At 30.4% G+C, this 20,909-nt stretch overlaps 3 protein-coding genes across 6 annotated transcripts; 2 read left to right on the top strand and 1 right to left on the bottom strand.

The window, feature by feature from the left end:
* The first annotated feature begins 796 nt into the window (after positions 1-796).
* On the top strand, positions 797-3,366 carry LOC122524797 (geranylgeranyl transferase type-1 subunit beta). The gene is made up of 3 exons (XM_043647231.1): positions 797-1,726; positions 1,804-2,164; positions 2,268-3,366. Exons 1-3 carry the CDS (start codon positions 1,193-1,195, stop codon positions 2,387-2,389), a joined length of 1,017 nt encoding a protein of 338 aa, XP_043503166.1. The 5' UTR covers positions 797-1,192; the 3' UTR covers positions 2,390-3,366.
* Positions 3,367-3,433: 67 nt separating this feature from the next.
* Positions 3,434-14,949, top strand: LOC122524798 (tumor necrosis factor alpha-induced protein 8-like protein). 3 transcript variants are annotated; one of them, XM_043647232.1, is made up of 4 exons: positions 3,434-3,514; positions 11,883-11,961; positions 12,992-13,266; positions 13,731-14,949. In XM_043647232.1, exons 2-4 carry the CDS (start codon positions 11,904-11,906, stop codon positions 14,082-14,084), a joined length of 687 nt encoding a protein of 228 aa, XP_043503167.1. In that variant the 5' UTR covers positions 3,434-3,514; positions 11,883-11,903; the 3' UTR covers positions 14,085-14,949. The 3 variants fall into 3 exon arrangements, with proteins under 3 accessions (XP_043503167.1, XP_043503168.1, XP_043503169.1); XM_043647233.1 differs by lacking the exon at positions 3,434-3,514 and adding an exon at positions 12,336-12,444 and having other exon boundaries at positions 11,881-11,961; XM_043647234.1 differs by lacking the exons at positions 3,434-3,514; positions 11,883-11,961 and adding exons at positions 12,025-12,042; positions 12,336-12,444.
* A 1,918-nt stretch (positions 14,950-16,867) lies between these two features.
* On the bottom strand, positions 16,868-20,047 carry LOC122524796 (DDB1- and CUL4-associated factor 12). 2 transcript variants are annotated; one of them, XM_043647230.1, is made up of 8 exons: positions 19,764-20,047; positions 19,672-19,686; positions 18,764-18,882; positions 18,198-18,653; positions 17,861-18,091; positions 17,478-17,762; positions 17,214-17,379; positions 16,868-17,133 (listed from the first exon to the last, which is right to left on the bottom strand). In XM_043647230.1, exons 3-8 carry the CDS (start codon positions 18,847-18,849, stop codon positions 16,978-16,980), a joined length of 1,380 nt encoding a protein of 459 aa, XP_043503165.1. In that variant the 5' UTR covers positions 18,850-18,882; positions 19,672-19,686; positions 19,764-20,047; the 3' UTR covers positions 16,868-16,977. The 2 variants fall into 2 exon arrangements, with proteins under 2 accessions (XP_043503165.1, XP_043503163.1); XM_043647228.1 differs by having other exon boundaries at positions 18,764-19,686.
* Between the last annotated feature and the right edge of the window lie 862 nt (positions 20,048-20,909).

Below are 20,909 nucleotides of genomic sequence, written 5' to 3'. Positions count from 1 at the left end.
TGTTACACGCCCTCTATCTCTCATCTAATTTATTTCTTCTCTCTTCGAACGAAACTCTGGAGCGCTATCTACCTCTTAACATTACAATCCCTGGAATCTATTAAATTATTTTTATATACCTACTTTCCTTCCTTTCTTTCTTCTAATATGTATAAACCAATCGATCAGTTCTATATGTTAACGCCATTATTTACATAAATAGATTCTATTTATGAAACTCGAACATGCTTTACATAACCTGTGATTCATGAAACATTGACCGTATTGTTTTCTTTTTCAAATAACACGCATTAAGTTAAACGAAGCGTTTAATCATTAGGTTGCAACACGTGGAGAATTTTTTTTTCCAAATCCTTCATTTTCATTTGTTCATAAAAATTTTGTACACAAAATAAATGCTTTAAATGAAATGTTAATTTACTTTACATTAATTTATATGTATATGTATATACTTATACTTTTGGAGAAAAAATTATTATAAATAAATTTACCAAAAAATCTCGACATAAGTAATACGTTGTTATAATTATTTCGTTTCTTTATTCAATTCCAATATTTAATATCAAGAATTATTAATATTTCAAAATTAAATATACAGTTCGAAGTAAAGTCAAATAAGAGTCTAAATTTGTGGTGACCAATGAAAAAAGCGAATACAAGATAAAGCTAAGTCAATTGAAATATTCTCCAATAGAATGAATTTTATTATGCTACAGGAGAAAGGACCAATCGTGACAGTTCATATAAAGACATTTAAAATTTGAATACATTATGGCTGTGTCTTCATGTTAGACTTAAAAAGCACCCAAATGTTAGCATGCTGTCATAGTAGTAGAACGATGTATGGTGATGTGTTCCATCGCATAATCGACTATCTTTAATTATAAACCAAGTATTTTTACTAGAATTTATTTCTCTACTATTAAAAGATGTGGTTGCATATAAAGATGTCGGAAATATGTAGATCGAAAAAATTTAAGGATTGCTGACAAGCAAAATATGAAGATAAAAAACTAAATGTTGTTTAATAATATTATGTATATACGTCCGCACAACGAGTTCAAAGGATACATTTTTTGATATACCAAATTTAATTGAGAGAGATAGAGAGGGAGAGAGAGAGAGAGAGAGAGAAAGAAAAAAGAGATATGATTTTTGTTTGATACATAAGAAATATAATTAAAAAAAAATCATGTTACCCGAATTAGCAAAGAAGAAGCATGCTAAATATTTCCAAAGACTATTACAAATTATGCCAAGTAGATTGGCAGAATTAGATTCCAGTAGATCGGTGATAGCGTTTTTTGCTATATCTGGATTAGACGTATTAAATTCTTTGGATGATATCGGAGATGATATGAAAGCAGATGTCATTGACTGGATTTATAGACTTCAAATTTCAGGAGCGGGACCACGCTCTGGCTTTCAAGCATCTACAACAATACCAAAAGAGGCCTCTAAGTATCAATGCGGTCATTTAGCAACAACTTATACAGGATTAGTTACTCTTGTAATTCTTGGAGATAAATTAGATAGAGTGGATAAAAAATCTGTTATCGAAGGAGTACGTGCCTGTCAAAACCCTGATGGATCCTTTAAAGCTATTGTAATGGGATATGAAAGCGATATGAGATTTCTTTATTGTGCTTGTTGCGTTTCTGCAATTTTGGATGATTGGTCAGGTGTAAATAAATCAAGTGCCATCGATTATATTTTAAGGAGCATTGTAAGTTGACATTTATTTATTTGTTTAATTGTACATTAGATCAATTGTATTATTTTTTGATTTAATAATGATTATAGTCATACGATGGAGCAATTGGCCAAGGCCCCGGACTTGAGTCTCATGGAGGATCGACCTTTTGCGCAATAGCAAGTTTATTTCTTATGAATGAACTCCATAATGTATTGACCGTGGAACATTTAAATAGATTAAGGCGCTGGTGCCTAATGAGACAAGATGGTGGTTTTCATGGTAGACCTGGAAAACCATCCGACACTTGTTATAGTTTTTGGATTGGTGCAACATTACAACTTCTTGATGTTGGATCATTGTCAGATCCTGATGAAAATAAAGCATTCCTATTAAAAACGCAAGATACATTAGTAGGTGGATTTGCAAAGTTTGATAATTGTACTTCAGATCCTTTACATACATATCTAGGTACGTTATCTATTCGTTACTAGAAAATTAAAAAATAATACAGATATATAACATAATATCGATACTTATATAAGCTTATTTATATAATTGTTTTTCTTCGTAGGATTATGTGGTTTGAGCCTATTGGGAGAGCCTGGACTTAGTTCAATAAATGCAGCTCTTAATATTTCTGAACGAGCTTATAGACATTTACAAAAAATTCATGAAACATGGCGACTACAGTGATGATAATATAAACGAAAGAACTGTTCGTAATCATATCAAGCGCACAGATAAAAGTATATCGAATGGTATATTTAAATTTGAATATTGAAATATATAGTGTCCGCTGTGTTATGTACGCTGAAGAAACATTATTCTAAAAATAGTCAATTACTGTCTATACTAATCAGAAACATTATAATTTATTAATATTTCATTTGAAACAATGAAAAAAGGAAAAAAAAGAAACATTCTTAAATACTATATTAACGAATATAAAAGATAATTTAGAAAATATATAACAAAAAATAAATTTTATTTAAGTACACTATAGATTATGTAAGAATTAGATTATTTTGTTTTTTGTATAATTATTAAATTCTAAATTTTATAATAATAGCAGTTCAATGACTCGATATTTTAAATGAAAAAATTTTATACTTATTGCCCAATTTATCATTACTTTAAATCTTTCGTAAAGAGAAATAATCGCGGATCATTAATTTTCAATTAATCGAATTTATCAATATTCACTCAAAAGAACCAATTATCGATAAGAATAGCGTATTAGATAATCTTCGATCTATATGACGTCAGCGGTAAAAATGGTTAACTCTGCCATCTACTGTGGCGCGACAGGAAGTAGGTATGGGAAATCCGAAGATAGCCGAGAATATCCGAAACGAAATATTCGTTCGTTCCTCTATCCCCTACCATTTCGCACGGCGACAGTTCCCCATGGTAACGAGGGTAGGTTCGCGAAGCACAACAGACGACGTTCGTTCGCGCGAGTGGTGTGACCCGCTCGTGTGTTAGGACGATCAAGAATACACGCGTTTTCTCTACTATTTCACGAAAGTTAGTGGCCTCGGTTCTTTATTTGTGGCACGTTCGCGATCTTTAATCGTGGGATATTTGATACGATCTACGAGATATACAATAAAACGGAAGTTGAATATATAATAGAAGAACGATAAATAGAAGAGACAGAGAAACAAAAAGAAAGAAAAATAGAAAGAGAAAGAAACGTTATTAAAGCGTCTTTTTTTTTCTTCCGACGACGACGGAGACGTTGTTGCGTCTCTACAGAAGAATTTTTTAACCGTCGTCGGTGTTGGGTCGCGACTGCGGTCCAAAACATCATCAGAGGTTAGTGCGCGCGATAGATTTAAATTGACTCGCCTACCCAATCGTTCCTTAATCCTTCCTACTCCGACTTTAATTGATCGAAGATATAGTCTTGAACGATCGAAGTATTAAAACTAAGTTAGATCGATTCTTCGTTCAACGAACTCTACGCCTATTTAAATAGCGAACATTCACTTTATTTATTTTTTATATTATTATTATTATTATTATTATTTCGTTGATTCACTCGTTGACTCATCATCCCGTACGTTGTTCATCGGTTATTGTTCGGTCCGAGTCACACTCTCCGTTTCCCTTTTTTTATTCATTCATTGTTACAAAGATCCACTTTCCCAGTTAGTTATAAACTACACAGTATTATTCGACGAATAAACTTGTTTTAGAATATTGCGATCGCGAATACACGCACACATACACACGAGTTCAACTTCGAAGCTACAACTTTTTACGAGAACAACTTTGGTATTCATAACGGTTCATTACTTATGTTCCTAAGCAGAAAGCTTTATCGTGATTGTAAAAATTGAAGTGGATAGTTAAGAATATTAATGATTGCTTCAATAATTCAGCGTACTTAACAAATCCATCGTATTTTTAAATTATGTACAAGGTACTTCGTTTTAAGAACGAGCCATACAATAAGCTTCGTTGATTCCGCTAATTAACCTAAAACTACGCTTTTATCTTTTCTATTTTCCTAGAATACACTGAAGAACTATCTAACTAAAAACAATTAGCATTTAAATCCTCATTGGCCTCTTTCTCTCCTAACAAATTACTGCTATTAAGAACAAAAAAAAAAAAACTTTCCAGGCGACGATCGATTTTAGATCTCAATTATTCGAAATTAAAGAAACCAAAAATATATCACATTGATCGAAAAGAAAAGAATAGCGTGCAGATAAAGTGTAGAAACCATTTGTGAGTTTTTGCCTGTAACAAAAAAATTACACAAGTTGCAGATAGATCGATTGCACGTGGAAAATAACGTGAGTTTGTCATCGTAAGTCGTAATATTTTGTAAGAGGAGGAGGAGGAGGAGGAGGAAATTCCATCTGTGGCATAGAAAAATAAAATAGCTTAGTTAGAAGCAGGAATGTCCCGGTTAATTATCTATTTAGTCAGTGTCACGCACGTATGGGAGCGACTTAACGGTTCGAGTGTGTTACACTGCGCGATGAATAGTTTTTCAATTGCATTACTATCTCAAATTAAAACCCAAACGACCGACTTTAAATGTACCTCCCATATATAGCAACGTCGACGAAATAAATTGAATAGAATTTTTTAATCGATTCTAGGAAACAAGAAAAAACACGCAATTCTCGTTAGAATTTTTGAAAGAATCACTTTTCCCGCCAAAACGTGTATACGCGTATACCGCGAAGTTTGTTCAAATGTAGAAATATACACATTGTTCATGTTCGTGATTTTGATGAATTAATAATTGAAAAGTAAAGACTGCGACGAATCGAAATATTTTATTAGACAGATCAATGAAGATAATCTTTATTCAAAGAGTAGGCTCGTTAATGTAAAGTATCGTTTAATTAAATGAGTAAACCGTGCAATGAATGAGACTGTTGTTGGCGTTATACGCGTATAATTACGATGATAAAAAAAAAAACGAATGGAACGAAGAAAGATCAAAAGAAAGAAAAAAGAGGTAGATAGATAGATAGTAGATAGATAGATAGCGAAGTAAAGGAAAGGAAGAAGAAAAAAGGAGCGTTCCAGTTTTTTCATCCGTTCTTACTCTCGCTCCGTTTCTGTTGCATCCGCGCGCATGCGCATTGCAAATTGACTACAGCTTCGTAACACATTGACCGCGCAAGCGGCCTTTTCTTTCTCTCTTTCTCTCTTTCTTTTCTTCTTTCTTACCCTTTTCTTCCTCTTTTATCTCTTCTCTTTCTCTCTCTCTCTCTCACTCTTTTTCTTTCCAACCAATTTTCTTCTTTTTGCATTTTGCACGTTGTACCCGAGCACACATCTCGTCTATTTATACAAAATTCCTGAAAAATTAACGATCGTTCGTTCGAAACGATCGATTTTTTGTTTAAACAGCGAAGTTATACAATCTCATTTATTTTTCCCTCTCCCACTCTCTCTCTCTCTCTCTCTCTTTTTTATTATCTCGATGAATAATCTAACGATTCAGAAATGCACGCGAAAAGAAAAAAGGAAAAAGGTATATAAACGATGTGGGATTTTAAAATAACGCGCAACCTAATTTACACGATTAAATGTTCGATACGATTTACAATTACAGTTCGTTTGAAGTTGAACTTTCGAGCACAAATTCACGTATTAGGTATAAATGAGTGCATACAAACGTACAGGTGTTGTTGTAGTACGTAGGAGAGGTATACGATAAATATATCGGCTAAAGATTCGCCCTAATTAACGTGGTACCGTCACTTTTATTTTTTCCCCTCCCTTCCTTTTATATGTATATGTATATGTGTTTGCGCGCGCGCGTGCGTATCATATTTATGCGCATGCGCGTCAAATTTAATTCACGAATGCTTTTCAGGGATGACACGGTGTTGCTTCGTATTCGTATATACGCATACATAGAAATGTAACTATGTACAAACGTATATATGTATGAAAGGGACGAAAATACATATTCTCTCTTTCTCTCTCTATTTCTTTTTCTAGGGGTTTCAAAGTTACAACATCGGTATGCGCGTTGAGCTCGTGAAAGTGAGATCGACACGTGTCTCTTTCTCTTTCTCTCTCAATCTTTTTCGAGAACGAGGTATGGACCCTCGTGTTCTTAAAACTGCCACCGCGTATATGTGAATATACTTTTTTTTTTCCCAAGGGGGAGAATGATGTCTCAAAAGTCGTATTTAAGGTATCAACGTGTGACCCTTTTATGAACGTTAATAATCTTGCGTTCGTTACGTTTCTGTGGAGTCCCTTTTCTATCTAAATTTATATATATTCTGTCTATATCTATCTACACGTATATAATATATTATATTACTACTAATATAATATAGATTTATACGATTTTTGTCATTTATTTAATTAGCAAAAACCGTATGAATTTATTGACCAAACTAATATATTGAATTAGCTGCTAATATAGCATAACTCATATAACTTTATGCTATTAGAATTAGAATACGCTACTATATAATATTATATATATATTGAAGTAAATACATAGACAATTACCAAGTACATAGACAAAATTTAGTCTATACTTCGATAGGGCAGGTGGTGGACATCCTCGAGAAAGATACTCGCTTTAACGAGGAGGGGTTTGTGACGGTTGTACAGCTGTCGATTGGTAACAGCTGCATCTTGGGGAGAGTGAAAAGGAAATAATACCGAGGGCAGCAGAGAAAAAGCATACTTCGGGAGGGTTGCTTGCTTCTTTACTCTTTGAACTTATCCAATGAAATCCCCAAGATGTTTTCAGTTACTTCATGCAATTGATCGTATGTATATATATATATACTATGTGTATATAATGCATACACTACTGGTTAAAAGTTAAAGTAATAAATCAACTTAGGTTACTACAAATATATTCACTTTTTCTTAGAAATATTTTGTTTCTCTGAATTAGAAAATTTTGACCCGTTGTATACGAAAGACGTTGACACGAGATAAAACACTAACTGCAATTGCATCGTTTCGTAAAGCACGTTCTTCTTTCATTGTAGATATAAATAGTTTATTATGGTTGTTATCCAAATGTTTTCTCAAAACGAGTAGCTAGATCCTACGTTTTAGTGTCTTCCCTACTGACAATATAAAATCTTTTTGTCTTTTTTCTTTTTACTTTTTTGACTGGAATCCAAGAAAGTTCTTTGAGAAGTCGTTAAGTTCGAGATAATGTTCGAGAAAGTGTAAAAGTCTTTCTTCGTGGTAATATTTCTTCTTAGTTCTCGATTTATAACGATGTAGCTACTTACATACAAGACCTGCTTTATTTTCTTTGTTTTTATAGCCTTAGGGCTACAATTTTACGATAAGACTATAAATGGGTCGGTGTACATAAGCTAATATTATAGAAGATGCATCAATTTTCTTCTTCTTCTTCATCTTATTTTTCTTTTCTTTTCTTTTCTTTTTTTTTTCTTTTTCGAAGAATCGATAAAATTCGTTAAGCATGATACAAATTGTTCTATCATTTTTTGTGTGTGTGTTCAAGATTTCATAATTCCTTAGAGAAGCTTAGAGAAATTCGAAAAGAAAAAAAAAGCTTCTTATACTTTTACGCAAAAAATTCTTCTTACACGTGTTAGAGATTATCATCTCATTTTTTGTCAATAGCTTCTTCGAGAAGTTTAGAAACTCGAGAATGAAACAGTTCTCTCTTTCTCTCTTTCTCTTATAAGTTAACTTTTGTATACACGTGTTAGAAATTATCTTCTCACTTTTTTTGTTGTTACAAGATTATTTGATAGCATGTATGTAAAAAAAAAAAAAAATTTAGAAACTCGAGAAGAAAACAGTCCTCTTTTATAAGATAAATCTTGTACACGTGTTAGAAATTATCCTTTCATTTCTTTTTTTTTCTTCTTCTTTCATCTTTTCTATTTTTACGAGATTCCCGATAACTTCCTCGAAAAGTTTCGAAAACTTCTCCGAGGCCGAAACAATTCTTTATTATACGTAAAAACACGTGTTTTAAATTATCATATCTAAATTATCTGGGATATCATTTTATTTTATATTCTTTATATTCTCAATACTGTTTAATTTAATCTATATATATATCAATTTGAATTGTTCTCCGAAAATAAATAAATATCATTTTACATTTATTTTTTTTTTTTTGTTCAAGATTAGATAATATATTCTTTTATCAAGGAAGTTAAAAACTTCGAGGAAAAGAGCATTTTCCCCTGTATAGGTAAAAATAATTGTTGACACGTGCAAGTAATGATTGTCTCGTTGTTAGGAAAGAAGAAAATAAAAAAAAAAAAAAATAAAAAGAAGAGATAAGAAAAAAAAAGGCGAATGATAAGAAAAAAAAAAAAGGATATAAATTTTAATTTTAGAAATGACATGATTGTCATAACTGTCGTTTGCAAACTTCGTCCTTGTCTTCTTCCTTTCCTTAGCGCGTGGAATATTTCTTACGTCCACGCTTGGCTTCAAATCAAATAATTCGCTCATCGACCTTGCCATGGACTTTCTCTACGTTGCAACGCACACATCTCAATAATTTGATAAATGACGAGCACGTAAAACATTCCAACTAGTATATGCGGCTAAAGCAACCTCAATGTATTTCCTATATTCTATACTGGAACACATAATAAAATACCAACATATAATTACACATACATATACGCCGAATACAAACATAAACAAAAAGCTCATACACAACATACGTATATACATACACGATACTCTTCACATATACATATATTTATATTTTATTTACCACACACACACACACACACACACACACATCATGCAAATACATACATATATTTATATAATATACATGTGTAGATAGAATAATGAATGTTTCTAATCGTATTATCGGTTTCTTACAAATACAGTTTCGTTATTACGAAGTTAGTTTATTGGAAAAAAATGATCCCGTGTGTTATGTATATATGGTATATGCAAATATATTCGATATATATATATATATATCGCAAGTAAGAATAACGTAGGATGTTAAATAACACTGCGGGGTTTATTGTAACATCTGACTCATTGTAATAACTCATGAACGATAGGAGAAAACTCTGAGCACAAGCCGTATGTGTCATTCTTATCAAAAAATACGTATAAATTTCTTTTTTTTTGTTAAACTCGTATTAGTAGATAACGACCGAATGATATTTCCTTTTTCAAAAAAACAAATAATATATTATACGATCATTACTATTCAAGGAAAAAAGAAAATATCGATTGGCATTGAGTAGATATTAGCCTAATTTTAAACCGGAGATCGCTGGATGGATGAATCGTGGATTATGAAATACTAGAAAGAGAGAAAGAGGAAAAAGAGAAAAGGAACAAAAAAAAATATATATATATATAAAAAATTTAATCTCTCGTGTTGAATAGAAGGGTAGACTAAAAGTTGTAATCTTGGATTAGCGTGCTCTCGCTCGTGGATCATATGAAATGAAATGAAGAAAGAAAAAAAAAAAAAAGGAAAGAAAAAAAAAGAAACTAAATGAAAAAAAATCCTATAAGTACAAATGTCAGTTCTCGGGAGTTCCAGCAAGAAAAAGAAAAAAGAAGGGAAAAAAATAATCTTCCTTCGTTGGATGGGAATGTCATAAAAAGGAATAGAAAAGGAGAGTGAAAGAGAGAGAGAAAACGTACGATCGCTGTCATTTTGCGAAAGTGAATGAGAACGCCTTTGAATGGGTGACTGAGTATACAAGTGCTCGGATAAAACGGGAGCGGTAGTAAGAAATAGTAAACGATGTGCTTGCTTGTTCAAGTTCCTTCGCGACCATCTGCGTCTTTGCTGATTCGTGAAAGAAGATGATACAAGAAAAAAGAAATAAATATATATATATATATATATGTAGAAAGAGAGAGAGAGAGAGATAAGGAGAGAAAATGTGAGAACAAAAAGAGAGAAAGGAAGAAGAAGAAGAAGAAGAAGAAGGAAAGGTAGCCCCGATCGATCAAAGGCCACCATCCGTGTTCCTGATCGTCTAGTCCTTGTTATCGGTGCGAGACTATCTCTTGCGCATAACTATCAAACTCGAAATGTTAAGAAGAGAAAGAAAGATATATATACAATGTATATGGAGAGATAGATAGAAAGATAGAAGGATAAAGATAGAATCGTGTTCACATTCCGTGAAAGACGACTCATTAATTTACACGAGAAAAGCATCGATCGTGGAAGATTCCGAAACTTCATGGATTCCTCTCTTTTCTTATATATTATATGAATTTATTTTTTTATTTTTTTTTAATCGTATCATCGCAAGATATTAGAAGGAAAAGAAAGTAATAGAAAGGAAAGAAAGAAGAATAAGAAATCATACGAATTTTTTCAACAACGACAACCAAAATCACCAATTACAAAATACTAGAAAAGAAAGAAAGAAAAATAGAAATGATAAAAGTAATCTCTCGTTGAACGATGAATCAGTTCTAATCTTATATTAGATCAGTGTACTACTCGCTCATTCATTATACGAATAATATGTTTACATTAGTCATATCTGTGATTATATGTTTTCCCTGATTCGTTTTGTTTGTTTTTTTTTCTTTCTTTAAGATTAAAGATTCACAATTGTTATGTCAGTCTTTCTTGAAATGTCGAATGAGAGTCTCTGGTTCGCCTTGACGCTCCTTACAAATCGATCCAACTGCCAAAGGCTCCTCTCCGTGTACCTTATATTCTATACCTAGTCACATTCACCTCTGTCTCTACGAGGAGAGGAACGAATAGCAAAGATAAAGACGCCAACTACTACTCGTTCACCCCTGCTGGGGTGTATCTATGATACGAATTTTATCTAAGGGATAAAAAGTGTGTCTCTTGGAGAAGAGAACATCGTTGTTCGCTTAAGAAATTGCAAATAGAAAAAGCAAACGCACGAGAGAGAAAGAAAGAGAGAAAGAGAATGAGAGAATGAGAACAATAATAAAGTTGACGTTGAAAAAATATAAAGTATAATTGGATACATTTTCTTGATGATATTATTAATTGGAATTAAATTACACGATACTTATCTAACTTTAGACACCCATCAACAATGATGACTAATAATAAAAACGTTGTAACATATATAATTAATAATTTTGATTTTAAAAGAAAATTTATCGAGTTATATCTTACCGAAAAAAATCATTTTCAGATTCTAAAAACTCTTTGTTCTTGTTTTAATAAGATTAAAATATTTTACTACTCTCGTGTTATAGATCCTATATCGCAAGCTTTCGATATAACTTTAATGTTTACTCTTTAACAATTGTTTTTTGCTTGAAAATGTAATCTTAAATACATAAATGAGAAATTAAATCGAGAGAAATAATATCACGATATTTCTATATAAAAATCTAATCTAAGTATGATATAGTAAGAACTGAGGAGAATAGGTAGTAGTTCTAAACCATCGTTCGAGGCTACGAACCGATTAGTTGATTAGTCTGACCGTCGATTAAAACCAGCAAACGTGTAGAGATAAGGTTGTACGTATGTATGTGTAATCACGTATATATTTCTTCTTTGTAATGTAGAATATGTGTATACGAGTAGAAATACATACATACGGATACTATATATATATATAAATATGTTTGTTCGTTACATGCGTTCCATCGTTTTATAAATTACCTCGCGGTTTTTCAGAGCATTGACTTTACTCATTACATGCTTCATAATTGCTTAGAAAAGCTCTATGTCTTTTAGGTGGCGTGGGGCACGGCTGTAATGGAATTACAGAGCTGGTTACTCTACCATCTCGTAGCTGTAACCGACTGCAATCAAGGTATACAGCTACTTCCGTCATACATTAGATGAGATCTATTTAACGCGCACACTCTCTCCATACTGCGTCTCAAATTTGAACGTTAACTTCGTCTATTCATTATTTGCTTCTATTTGCTATTTTGTATTGCACGTGTTCGAATATTTTTTATTTTTTAATATTTGTATCGATCGAATTGCTTAATCTTGCTTTTTGTTTTATAAATTTACTGGGTTGCATTTTTCATATATTTATTTGAATGATTCATTTTATCACGCTCAATCGAACTTATTCATTTCTTTTTTTCTTTTCTTTTTATCGTTCAATACATACGAGTTCTTTTTACGTTTTTTTTATTCACGTTATTAATTATTTTCTCATACATTATATTTTAGTTAGATTTATCTGAGTTTGGCCAACGTTCACAGTCCACTGCCTTTTTTGTTATTTAATTTCCAATCCCGTTATCGTCAAGAGGAAACTGCGGTTTACCAATGTTTGATGGTGAGTTCGTTTTATCGACTATCATTTATTGTAATCTGGTATACGTATCCTACAAGAAATCGAGATTAAATGTAATGTTATAGTATCAATTTGTAATTAACGATTTTTCCAAGAAAAAAGAACAAAAGAGTACACGTTTAAAAATAAATTCAAAATAATCATTTCATTAAATTACTTTGATAAATTAATATTTCTTTTTTTCTTTACTCATTTATTTTTAATTTTATTATTAAATTTTCTAGAAAAAAGATAATACATAAATGTATGCAAGTTCAAAGTAGAAAGTAAGCGTACTATTTTATTTTAACAGTAAGTAGAACTCTCATTGTTAAAATTAATGTACAACCGGAAGGGTGTGTTGTACTTAACCACCTATTGTTATTCTTTCAACTCGATTTATTTTGCAAGTTCAACTGTAAGACGTTTTTAAATGACATTTTCACGGAACATAAACGAACATATTTCCTGTTAAATTATTGAAAAAGTATGTATTATGTATATTGAAATTGTAAAATTATTATTAAATAATAGTTGAAATAAATTATAGTGATGCAGTCGGCAGCTACAATTGGTGGTGGTGGAACTTATCCTGCCGGAGGGACCGGAAGTCGTGCTCGAGACTTGGGTCTTCGTGCTCAGAAGAAGCTATTAGGACGAGTGGTCTCCACTGGTGCTGGAAGATCTCTCTTAATAGATGACGCGACAACTTCACTCTTAGACAATCTCTACAAGTTGATGGAAAGAGCGACGAAGAATAATCCAAACTTGGATAAAAAACAACCAGAGAAAGTTCTTAAGAATATCGTTAAATTATCCATCAAGGTAAAAATATATTTTTCGTTCTATTTTATAATGTTAAACCAATCTACAATAACATTCAATTATTTGTACGTTCTTTTTTCCTCGTATTTATATACAAAATTATATATAATGCTAATTTATATTTAATATAATATTAATTATTCGTATGTAAATAGTGAAAAAGTAATTTAATGGAACGCGAAGATGAAAATATATTTTTAAAGGATTAATTATTTGCGTTGGAATAAATGAATGTAATTTTAAATGTTGATATTTAAGCAGACCATAAAAAGAAAGATGATTATATCTTATTTACTTATTCAGTTCAGAGTTCTTCTCTCAGATTGCAAAATGTAAGAAACTCGTTGAGGAGGGTATGCAACGGGGTCTTGAGTCAATTAATTTAAACGCAAGTGATTAATGCAATATATCTAATATGGCTTCATTTGTAGATCTCGTTCGTTCACTTTTTTTAATACACACAGGTTGGGCTGTTGCAACGTAATCAACAGCTCGGTCCAGCAGATGATGCAAAACTTATTGAGATCAGGACAGCTTTGAGAGCAGTAGCAATGGCTGTTGTCTCCTTCTATGAACTCGAGTTTAGTTTCGACAAAGCGTACTTAACTCGATCCCTCGAGCGTTGTAGATCTGCGATACAGGGTTTAATAAAACCTCATTTAACAGATAAATCTCAGGATCGGTGCGATCAAGTTTTCGATTTTCTAAGAAATCCTGAATTTTTAGATGCGGTCTTTAGACAAGATTCTGAACACAGACCAATCCTTGGCATGCTAGTCAGTGATATAAACAAAGCCTTAGATGCTGGACATCTTTGACTTTTTGTAGATTCCATTGTACACGATCGATATTAAATAAAAAAAAAATAAAAAAATGCCAAGAACACAAAGATCGGTTGGATCAATAATTTAACGTAGAACTGTCACAGAAGGTTGATTCTAACATTTTCTTACGTGTCCTGATTTTTTTTTTTTTTGGCAAGCTGCGTGTGCGTTGATATTTTTAAGCGATATTTTCTTAGAATTTACGCACGAAATATATCGCACGCACGGTGGTAGTCAATTTTCTTTAAGGTAACAACTTATGAAAAAAAAAAACGATATATTTTCCGTATACATGCACACGTATACATATACATACGTGATCGCTACTCTAGTTTTACGATCGATGAACGTATCTATTGATTTCTGCAATAATCGTTCAATACTCTGCTTAAATTAAGAATATCGATATATAAATATATGTATATTATGTAAACAAATTATATTTATTCGCGCGCCTAATTGTTAGGAATTATTATGAATTAATATTATAATAATTTACACTTGTCGCGAAAGTTCGAATTTTGGCGGTCCTTGAAAACGTAATGGAGTCGCACGTAATTACTGCACATTAAAGATTAAAAATAAAAAGAAAAATAAAGAAAAATAAGGGAATAACACATTCACCACGCGATAGACATTTTATAAATGATAATCACCACATATCTTAATTTAATAACATACACACTTATGTATATTTCAAGGATAATTATAATGTGTATATTCTACTGAAAATTATCGGTTTTAAGAATACGCATTTTATATACAGTATACACCTCCTCTCTTTACACGTTATTTATGATGATTATCTATATAGCGAAATGTTTTACCAATGGTCAATAAATTATTTATAAACGCGAAACCTTCTGTTCCTTTTTTATTATTATTATTGTTTTACCCTTTACTATAACATTTAACATAAAAAAAAAGACGTAGAAAAGACATATAGCGGAACAAAAAGTGAATAATACAATAAAATACTTTAAACTTTAAATTTATAAACTTAAAGTTATATTTAAAATTACACGATAACGTTTAATTTTTCGTATGTGTAACGTTATCGTTCTTTCATAAACAAATTCATTTTTTTATTTTCTTAACTAGAAAAGTATTAAAAAGTACATTTTTAACAAAACCATGATTCGTATATATTTTATTATTATAATATAATATATATATATAGGATTCACGAAAATCATGAGTTTTGCATAATGTTGAATTTTCCTAATATAAATTTTCTACGATAAAAAAAACATGAAAACAAATATTTATTTAATAGTACAACTTAATAAAATGTACGATTAAAATAAATTTAATGAAAGGTCAACAAATATTATTACTCCTTACTATATTAATTTATAACAAATTAATATACAATTAATTCAAGTTGAAATTCTGTTAAAAGAAAAACTATATTTCCAAATAAAAGACGATTAATTTCATAAAATCAAAAAAATTATAATGATACAATAATAGTAATAACGTTCTTATTTTAATATATAATTCGTCAATAATATTAACGTGAAAAACGGAATAAAAACTTAATTGGTAGCATGTGGTATCCTATTACATTTAAATTTATACAACGCAAATTATTTTGATAGAGAAATAAACAAAAAATTAATTCGCTTAATCGATGATAAACTTATTAAAATTGTATAAGATATACATACTCAGCATATGGAAAAGATTTTATTACTCTGGTTTGTATTAATTAAATCATATTACATAGAAATATGTGATAATAGTTCTTAAGCTTATTTTATTATATGACAAGTATATGAGAGAGAAAAAGAGAAAATTGAAAGATTTAATCACGTAAATAATAATTATTAGTCTGTATAATTACTATAAGAGATGTGATAAGTACAATGACATTGACATATTCAGTTTTGCAAAAAAAATTTAATGTATGCATTATTTTAAGGCCAACAATGTTGTTTGTTTTAGCCGAATAAATTGTACTTAAAATTTTATACATATATTCATTGTCATATTATTCGTTGACGAATACTATTGATACACATTTCCACTTGCATTCCAATGAATATTCAAAATATTATTAATATGCATATATATATGTATATATATATATATATGTCAGAAATTAATAAATATTTAAATTATAATCATAATCCTTAATTATTTTTTATATACAATACAAAAAACATGCTTTTTTATTGTATTTTAAATTTTTATTACTCATAGAGTCAAAATCTATGCCCTCGATACATTATTTTGAGCTAGAATAATGAATAATTTGAAGTTGATTATATCATTATCAATTCGTAGGAACATTCGATATTTATTATTGTGCAAAAGGATGTGCGAACATTTGGATGTTTCTTCGTATCATACTATGAATAATCAACTTCTTATTACTCATCAATGACCATACGATAAGAACAAATATGATCATCAATCCAGACCTGAATTACTTGTTATCTAACTGCACGATGAAAAATCGATAGATCATAATTTTATTGTAGTTTAATAATAAAGGGCTAGTGCAATATAATAAGTGCTTACATTATAATATCTCAGCCAATTGCAGTACAAACAACATTAATAAAGGTCTAGAAGGACATTGCGTTCAGATATATTCCTAACTATATTAATAAAATCTTGTTTACTTGATAAAATGTATGAGTAGATAAGCGAGTATGAAGATTTATTTATTCAATTATGCATAATATGTGTATGGCAGAAGAAAGCTTAAAGAATCAGTCATCTCCTTATCATTTCTCTCACTTATCTTCCCATTTTATATTTCAATATTCTGTTATTATAATGTACCCACCATGTGTATAAATATGAAATTTGTCATATTTATTTAATATTAATAATAGTCGAATGATAATCTAGTTTACTTCATTTAATCCTCATATTTTCATTGCCACAATCCTGCATAATTTCCATACAAGTTTGCGGGAAGTGGTCCACCAGCTGTAAATAGTCGAGTACCTGATGCATCGTAACAATGGGTGTATATAGCTGGAGTATATTTAACATTTTGGAAACCATCTATATATTCTTCATCTGGAAACTAATTCCCCCAAATAAAAGATATTATTGTAAGATATGTTCTACTATTAAATAATAAAATAAAAATATTCATAAACTTACCACATATCCTTTTGAGGCCTTCAATGCAACAGTTCTATTAGAATTGATAGATGATTCAAGGTACTTTTGAGCTCTAAGGTCATAAAACATAAGCATTCCAAGACCAGTTCCAATTGTTAAAACTGATCCTTGAAAACTGGCTGATCGGATACCACAACCACTATATCTGTTTGGAAAGAAAGAATATCGTAATTTAATATGCTAATCTGTCGACGTGTAATATACATATTAATTGTAAGATATTTTTAAGTTATTAGAATATACCTTGAGGGTATCTTTTTAATTGGTTGTAAAGTTCTGGCATCTAATAATAATGTGTAAGAACGACAACCAACTGCATAAACACCATCGTCTTGTACTGCCAGGCAAACATTTTCTTGACAAGCTGGTAACTTTCGTGATATTTTTTGTTTAAAAGAATCAGCAGACCAGATATGTATGAAACTATTTAAAGATAGAGCAGCTATTTCGTTATATGCTTTATTAAAAGCCAGTGCTCGAACCTTCTGTGCTGATCTACATTCTTTCACGCACAAAGGTTGAATTAATCTATCAACCATATAAAAAGAATTAATACATAATATATACAAAAGTAAAGAGTATTTCTATTATCAATTATTTTCTCTTATACAATATTTTCAATCAACCTGTGTGTAGGCACATCCGCTTTATCAGGTGCTTCAGCTAGATCACTATCAATCCGCCATAAAGCCATTTTTGTATCTCTAGATCCAGAGACTAAAAATTCATCATCTAGCCAACACATATCAAAAACCCAATCTCTGTGACCAGATTCTCCAACACAAACTGGGTCCAATGTTGGTAGTCTGTAAATTGCTATTTCATTGCTATTTTTGGCTCCAGTAGACAGAAGAGTCCTATAAAAATGTTGTTATACAACAGAACAGATGCAAAGACCTGATACAAACAAGTAATAACAACATATATCAACATTGAAAACATTAATCAAATCTAGATGAATACCTAGAAGGATTAATTTGAACAGAATGTATACCACATTGCTGTTCCGGAAGAGGACCTCCACCCGGATTTAATTGCCTTCCATGTAGGGATGGTATTTGATCTAATTTTTGTGTTGCTACATCATAAACCATCAGTTTATTACATTTTGTACCGAACACAACTTGTCTATCACTCAACCATTGCGAGCAAAATACTTTATTCATATTATTTAAGCTAACTGAGTATTCTTTGAATAGATCATGCGTCAGTATATGTCTTGATCCATATTCTTGATTAATTTTCCGTACTTCCTTAGTGTTGGTTTCTCTTGAACGTACATAGTCGACAAAATTAAAAGATGTTCTTAAAAACTGCCTTCCTTCGGTGATAGTTTCACTTTCGTCATCACTTGATTCGTAGCATACAAAATCTTCAGGCTTGTCTGGCTTTCTGTTTCTTTCTAATCGTAGAGCTAACCTATATAATATAATAAGCCTATATTAAAATAATAAATAAAAGGAAGACCTCTTACAATTTCTACAATAAAAAATGATCAAACAATAAATATAAGAAATAAATGTATCTACCTCCTGGCACGACGTTCTTCTAATCTAGTTGCAGTTGCACATGGAGGATGCCTTCCATAAATAGTCATTCTTTGAGTTTCAGCCATTATTTATAAATTACTTAATAATACTTATATAATCTGTAAAAAGAATGACTATTCTCAAACTATATTATTTTAGAATATTTGATAACACATAAGCTATCAGTTTCTTTATTCTAAGAACACAATGATCGATTAAATCGACACTTTTGTATGTATTTAAATATTATTAACTATAAGAGCAGTCTCATGTAACGTATATCAGTCACTTTCAATGACAATATATTTGTCTTCTACAATTATTTATTTCTCCTATATTATTTGCAAACATTTGTATGGAGATTTGTTGTGGTGACAGGATAAATCCTTCACTTTCTTATTACATCTGTGGTAGTTATATGTCATGAACAAAAAATTATTCCTTTTAAAAGTAAATTGTTTTTATCTTATCAAATTCTTATTTATTTCAGATCATTGCAAAACTGCAAGTACTTTGATATCTTAAATACTTATGTAAACGTATGACATGTGTCTAAATGTTCGTATTTTCACTTCTCACAAATAGTAACTTCCTTTAAAGACAAATGTGACTTGTGAAATAGATTTGTTAATCTATTTTCAGCTGCGTCTATCTATCTGTCAAATTTTATATTTTATCATTAGCAAGTATTTTAAAAACTGTCGTTTAATGAAAATCACAAATGTGTGTGTCTTTTGTCCTTGTTTTATTAGAATAAAATGTAGATAAGAGGAAAAATAACGGCTAAATCAATCGAGCTCTAGCACCATTCCCTTGTCGTGTCTAACCGAGTTCCACGTTCATCTAACACGCGTTGTTTCTTTTTATGATAATTTAGGTTCTCTGCATTTAACAAACGACGTTCTTACCAATCTTGTTATTTTCTGGAAAATAAAACAAATGAAGATGCGCACGAAAAGCTGACTAAATCCATGTTAAACGAAACTTTTCGAGAACCAACCAACTAATATACCGCCATGTTGAATGCAATAGGTTGGACAAATTCTGTTAAAAGAAAGAACCATTTGACTAAATATTTTTGTACTTTTATTTCTCGTCAGTCATACTATCTAAGCTATAAATAAACAATTAAATAACAATCGATTCATATATAATTTCTTATTAATTCTCCGATGAAATAATAATTACTAATTAGATTGATTTTATCGCATGTCAACATTGTCTGTTTCCCCCACCCCAAGTTAGATTATTACAGCTGACGATGAAGGAACGCCGTCTAGCTATAGATGAAATTTCTTCTGAACTTTCTCTTAAGATCTATAAACTGTCGATAAGATAATTCGCAAGATAAAAATTAAAAATTTAATTATTCCGAATTTTTTTTTCTTACAAAATATTCGTAATCGCACAAACGATATTATATTTCATGTACCTGTATCTCATGTTTCATGTACCATTCCAATATTATTATGGATTTTGAAATATTCAATCTTCTTATCGATTATTATATTTTTATCGATATTTAAAATAAGATGATTGTATATGACAATTAAAATGTTTCTTCGTAATTTGACAATTCGTAAAATTTCTTTTTATCATTTTTGTCACGCCCTATGTTATCGACGAGAAACAAATGTTTTGATAATTGAAATTTATTTTATTATTTATATAAGAGTAAATTTCTTTATAGATTATTGTTGAAAAAATAAACAATGTAATGAAAGAATACAAACAATTAGTTCAATAATACTTGCATTATTTTCAAATGCCATGATACACATTTTCATTGCAAGTAATATTGATCGCTCATCACGTGGAGGCTGCTGTTTACAGAAACCCATAATTTTTGTGATAAGACACAATTATATTATAATTCATTAATAATTCGAAAATTTTTAATTTTTTGCGAGAGTAACTTGAAAATCAATATTATAATGTTAGTATTCTCTCAATTTAAAATCGAATAATTATTATTCAAATGAATAACTTATTGGCGCGTAAATTTGATTTATTAAATCTAGACAATGTATCACTTTATTAAACAAAAATTGTATGCACTAACAAAATTTGATATTGTCTTATACGTAATAATTTTGATATAACCTTCTTTTAATTCCATTTGAATACTAAGAAAGTTAATGATGAC

The sequence above is a fragment of the Polistes fuscatus genome, unplaced genomic scaffold (genome assembly GCF_010416935.1).
Source record: "Polistes fuscatus isolate 324 unplaced genomic scaffold, CU_Pfus_HIC Scaffold8, whole genome shotgun sequence".
NCBI lineage: Eukaryota > Metazoa > Arthropoda > Insecta > Hymenoptera > Vespidae > Polistes > Polistes fuscatus.
The sequence above is the reverse complement of the archived record's forward strand: the minus strand, read 5'-3'. Positions and strand labels throughout refer to the sequence as shown.

Bases quoted from the DNA above. Each gene is read 5' to 3' on its own strand.
- LOC122524797 (XM_043647231.1), top strand. From the start codon at position 1,193: ATGTTACCCGAATTAGCAAAGAAGAAGCATGCTAAATATTTCCAAAGA. The intron at 1,727-1,803 runs GTAAGTTGACAT...TAATGATTATAG, and splicing joins ATTATATTTTAAGGAGCATT to TCATACGATGGAGCAATTGG. The intron at 2,165-2,267 runs GTACGTTATCTA...TTTTCTTCGTAG, and splicing joins TCCTTTACATACATATCTAG to GATTATGTGGTTTGAGCCTA.
- LOC122524796 (XM_043647228.1), bottom strand. From the start codon at position 18,849: ATGGCTGAAACTCAAAGAATGACTATTTATGGAAGGCATCCTCCATGT. The intron at 18,092-18,197 runs GTATTCATCTAG...ACATTTTTATAG, and splicing joins GTTCAAATTAATCCTTCTAG to GACTCTTCTGTCTACTGGAG. The intron at 17,380-17,477 runs GTATATTCTAAT...CTTTCCAAACAG, and splicing joins ATTAAAAAGATACCCTCAAG to ATATAGTGGTTGTGGTATCC.
- LOC122524798 (XM_043647232.1), top strand. From the start codon at position 11,904: ATGGAATTACAGAGCTGGTTACTCTACCATCTCGTAGCTGTAACCGAC. The intron at 11,962-12,991 runs GTATACAGCTAC...AATAAATTATAG, and splicing joins TGTAACCGACTGCAATCAAG to TGATGCAGTCGGCAGCTACA. The intron at 13,267-13,730 runs GTAAAAATATAT...TAATACACACAG, and splicing joins TCGTTAAATTATCCATCAAG to GTTGGGCTGTTGCAACGTAA.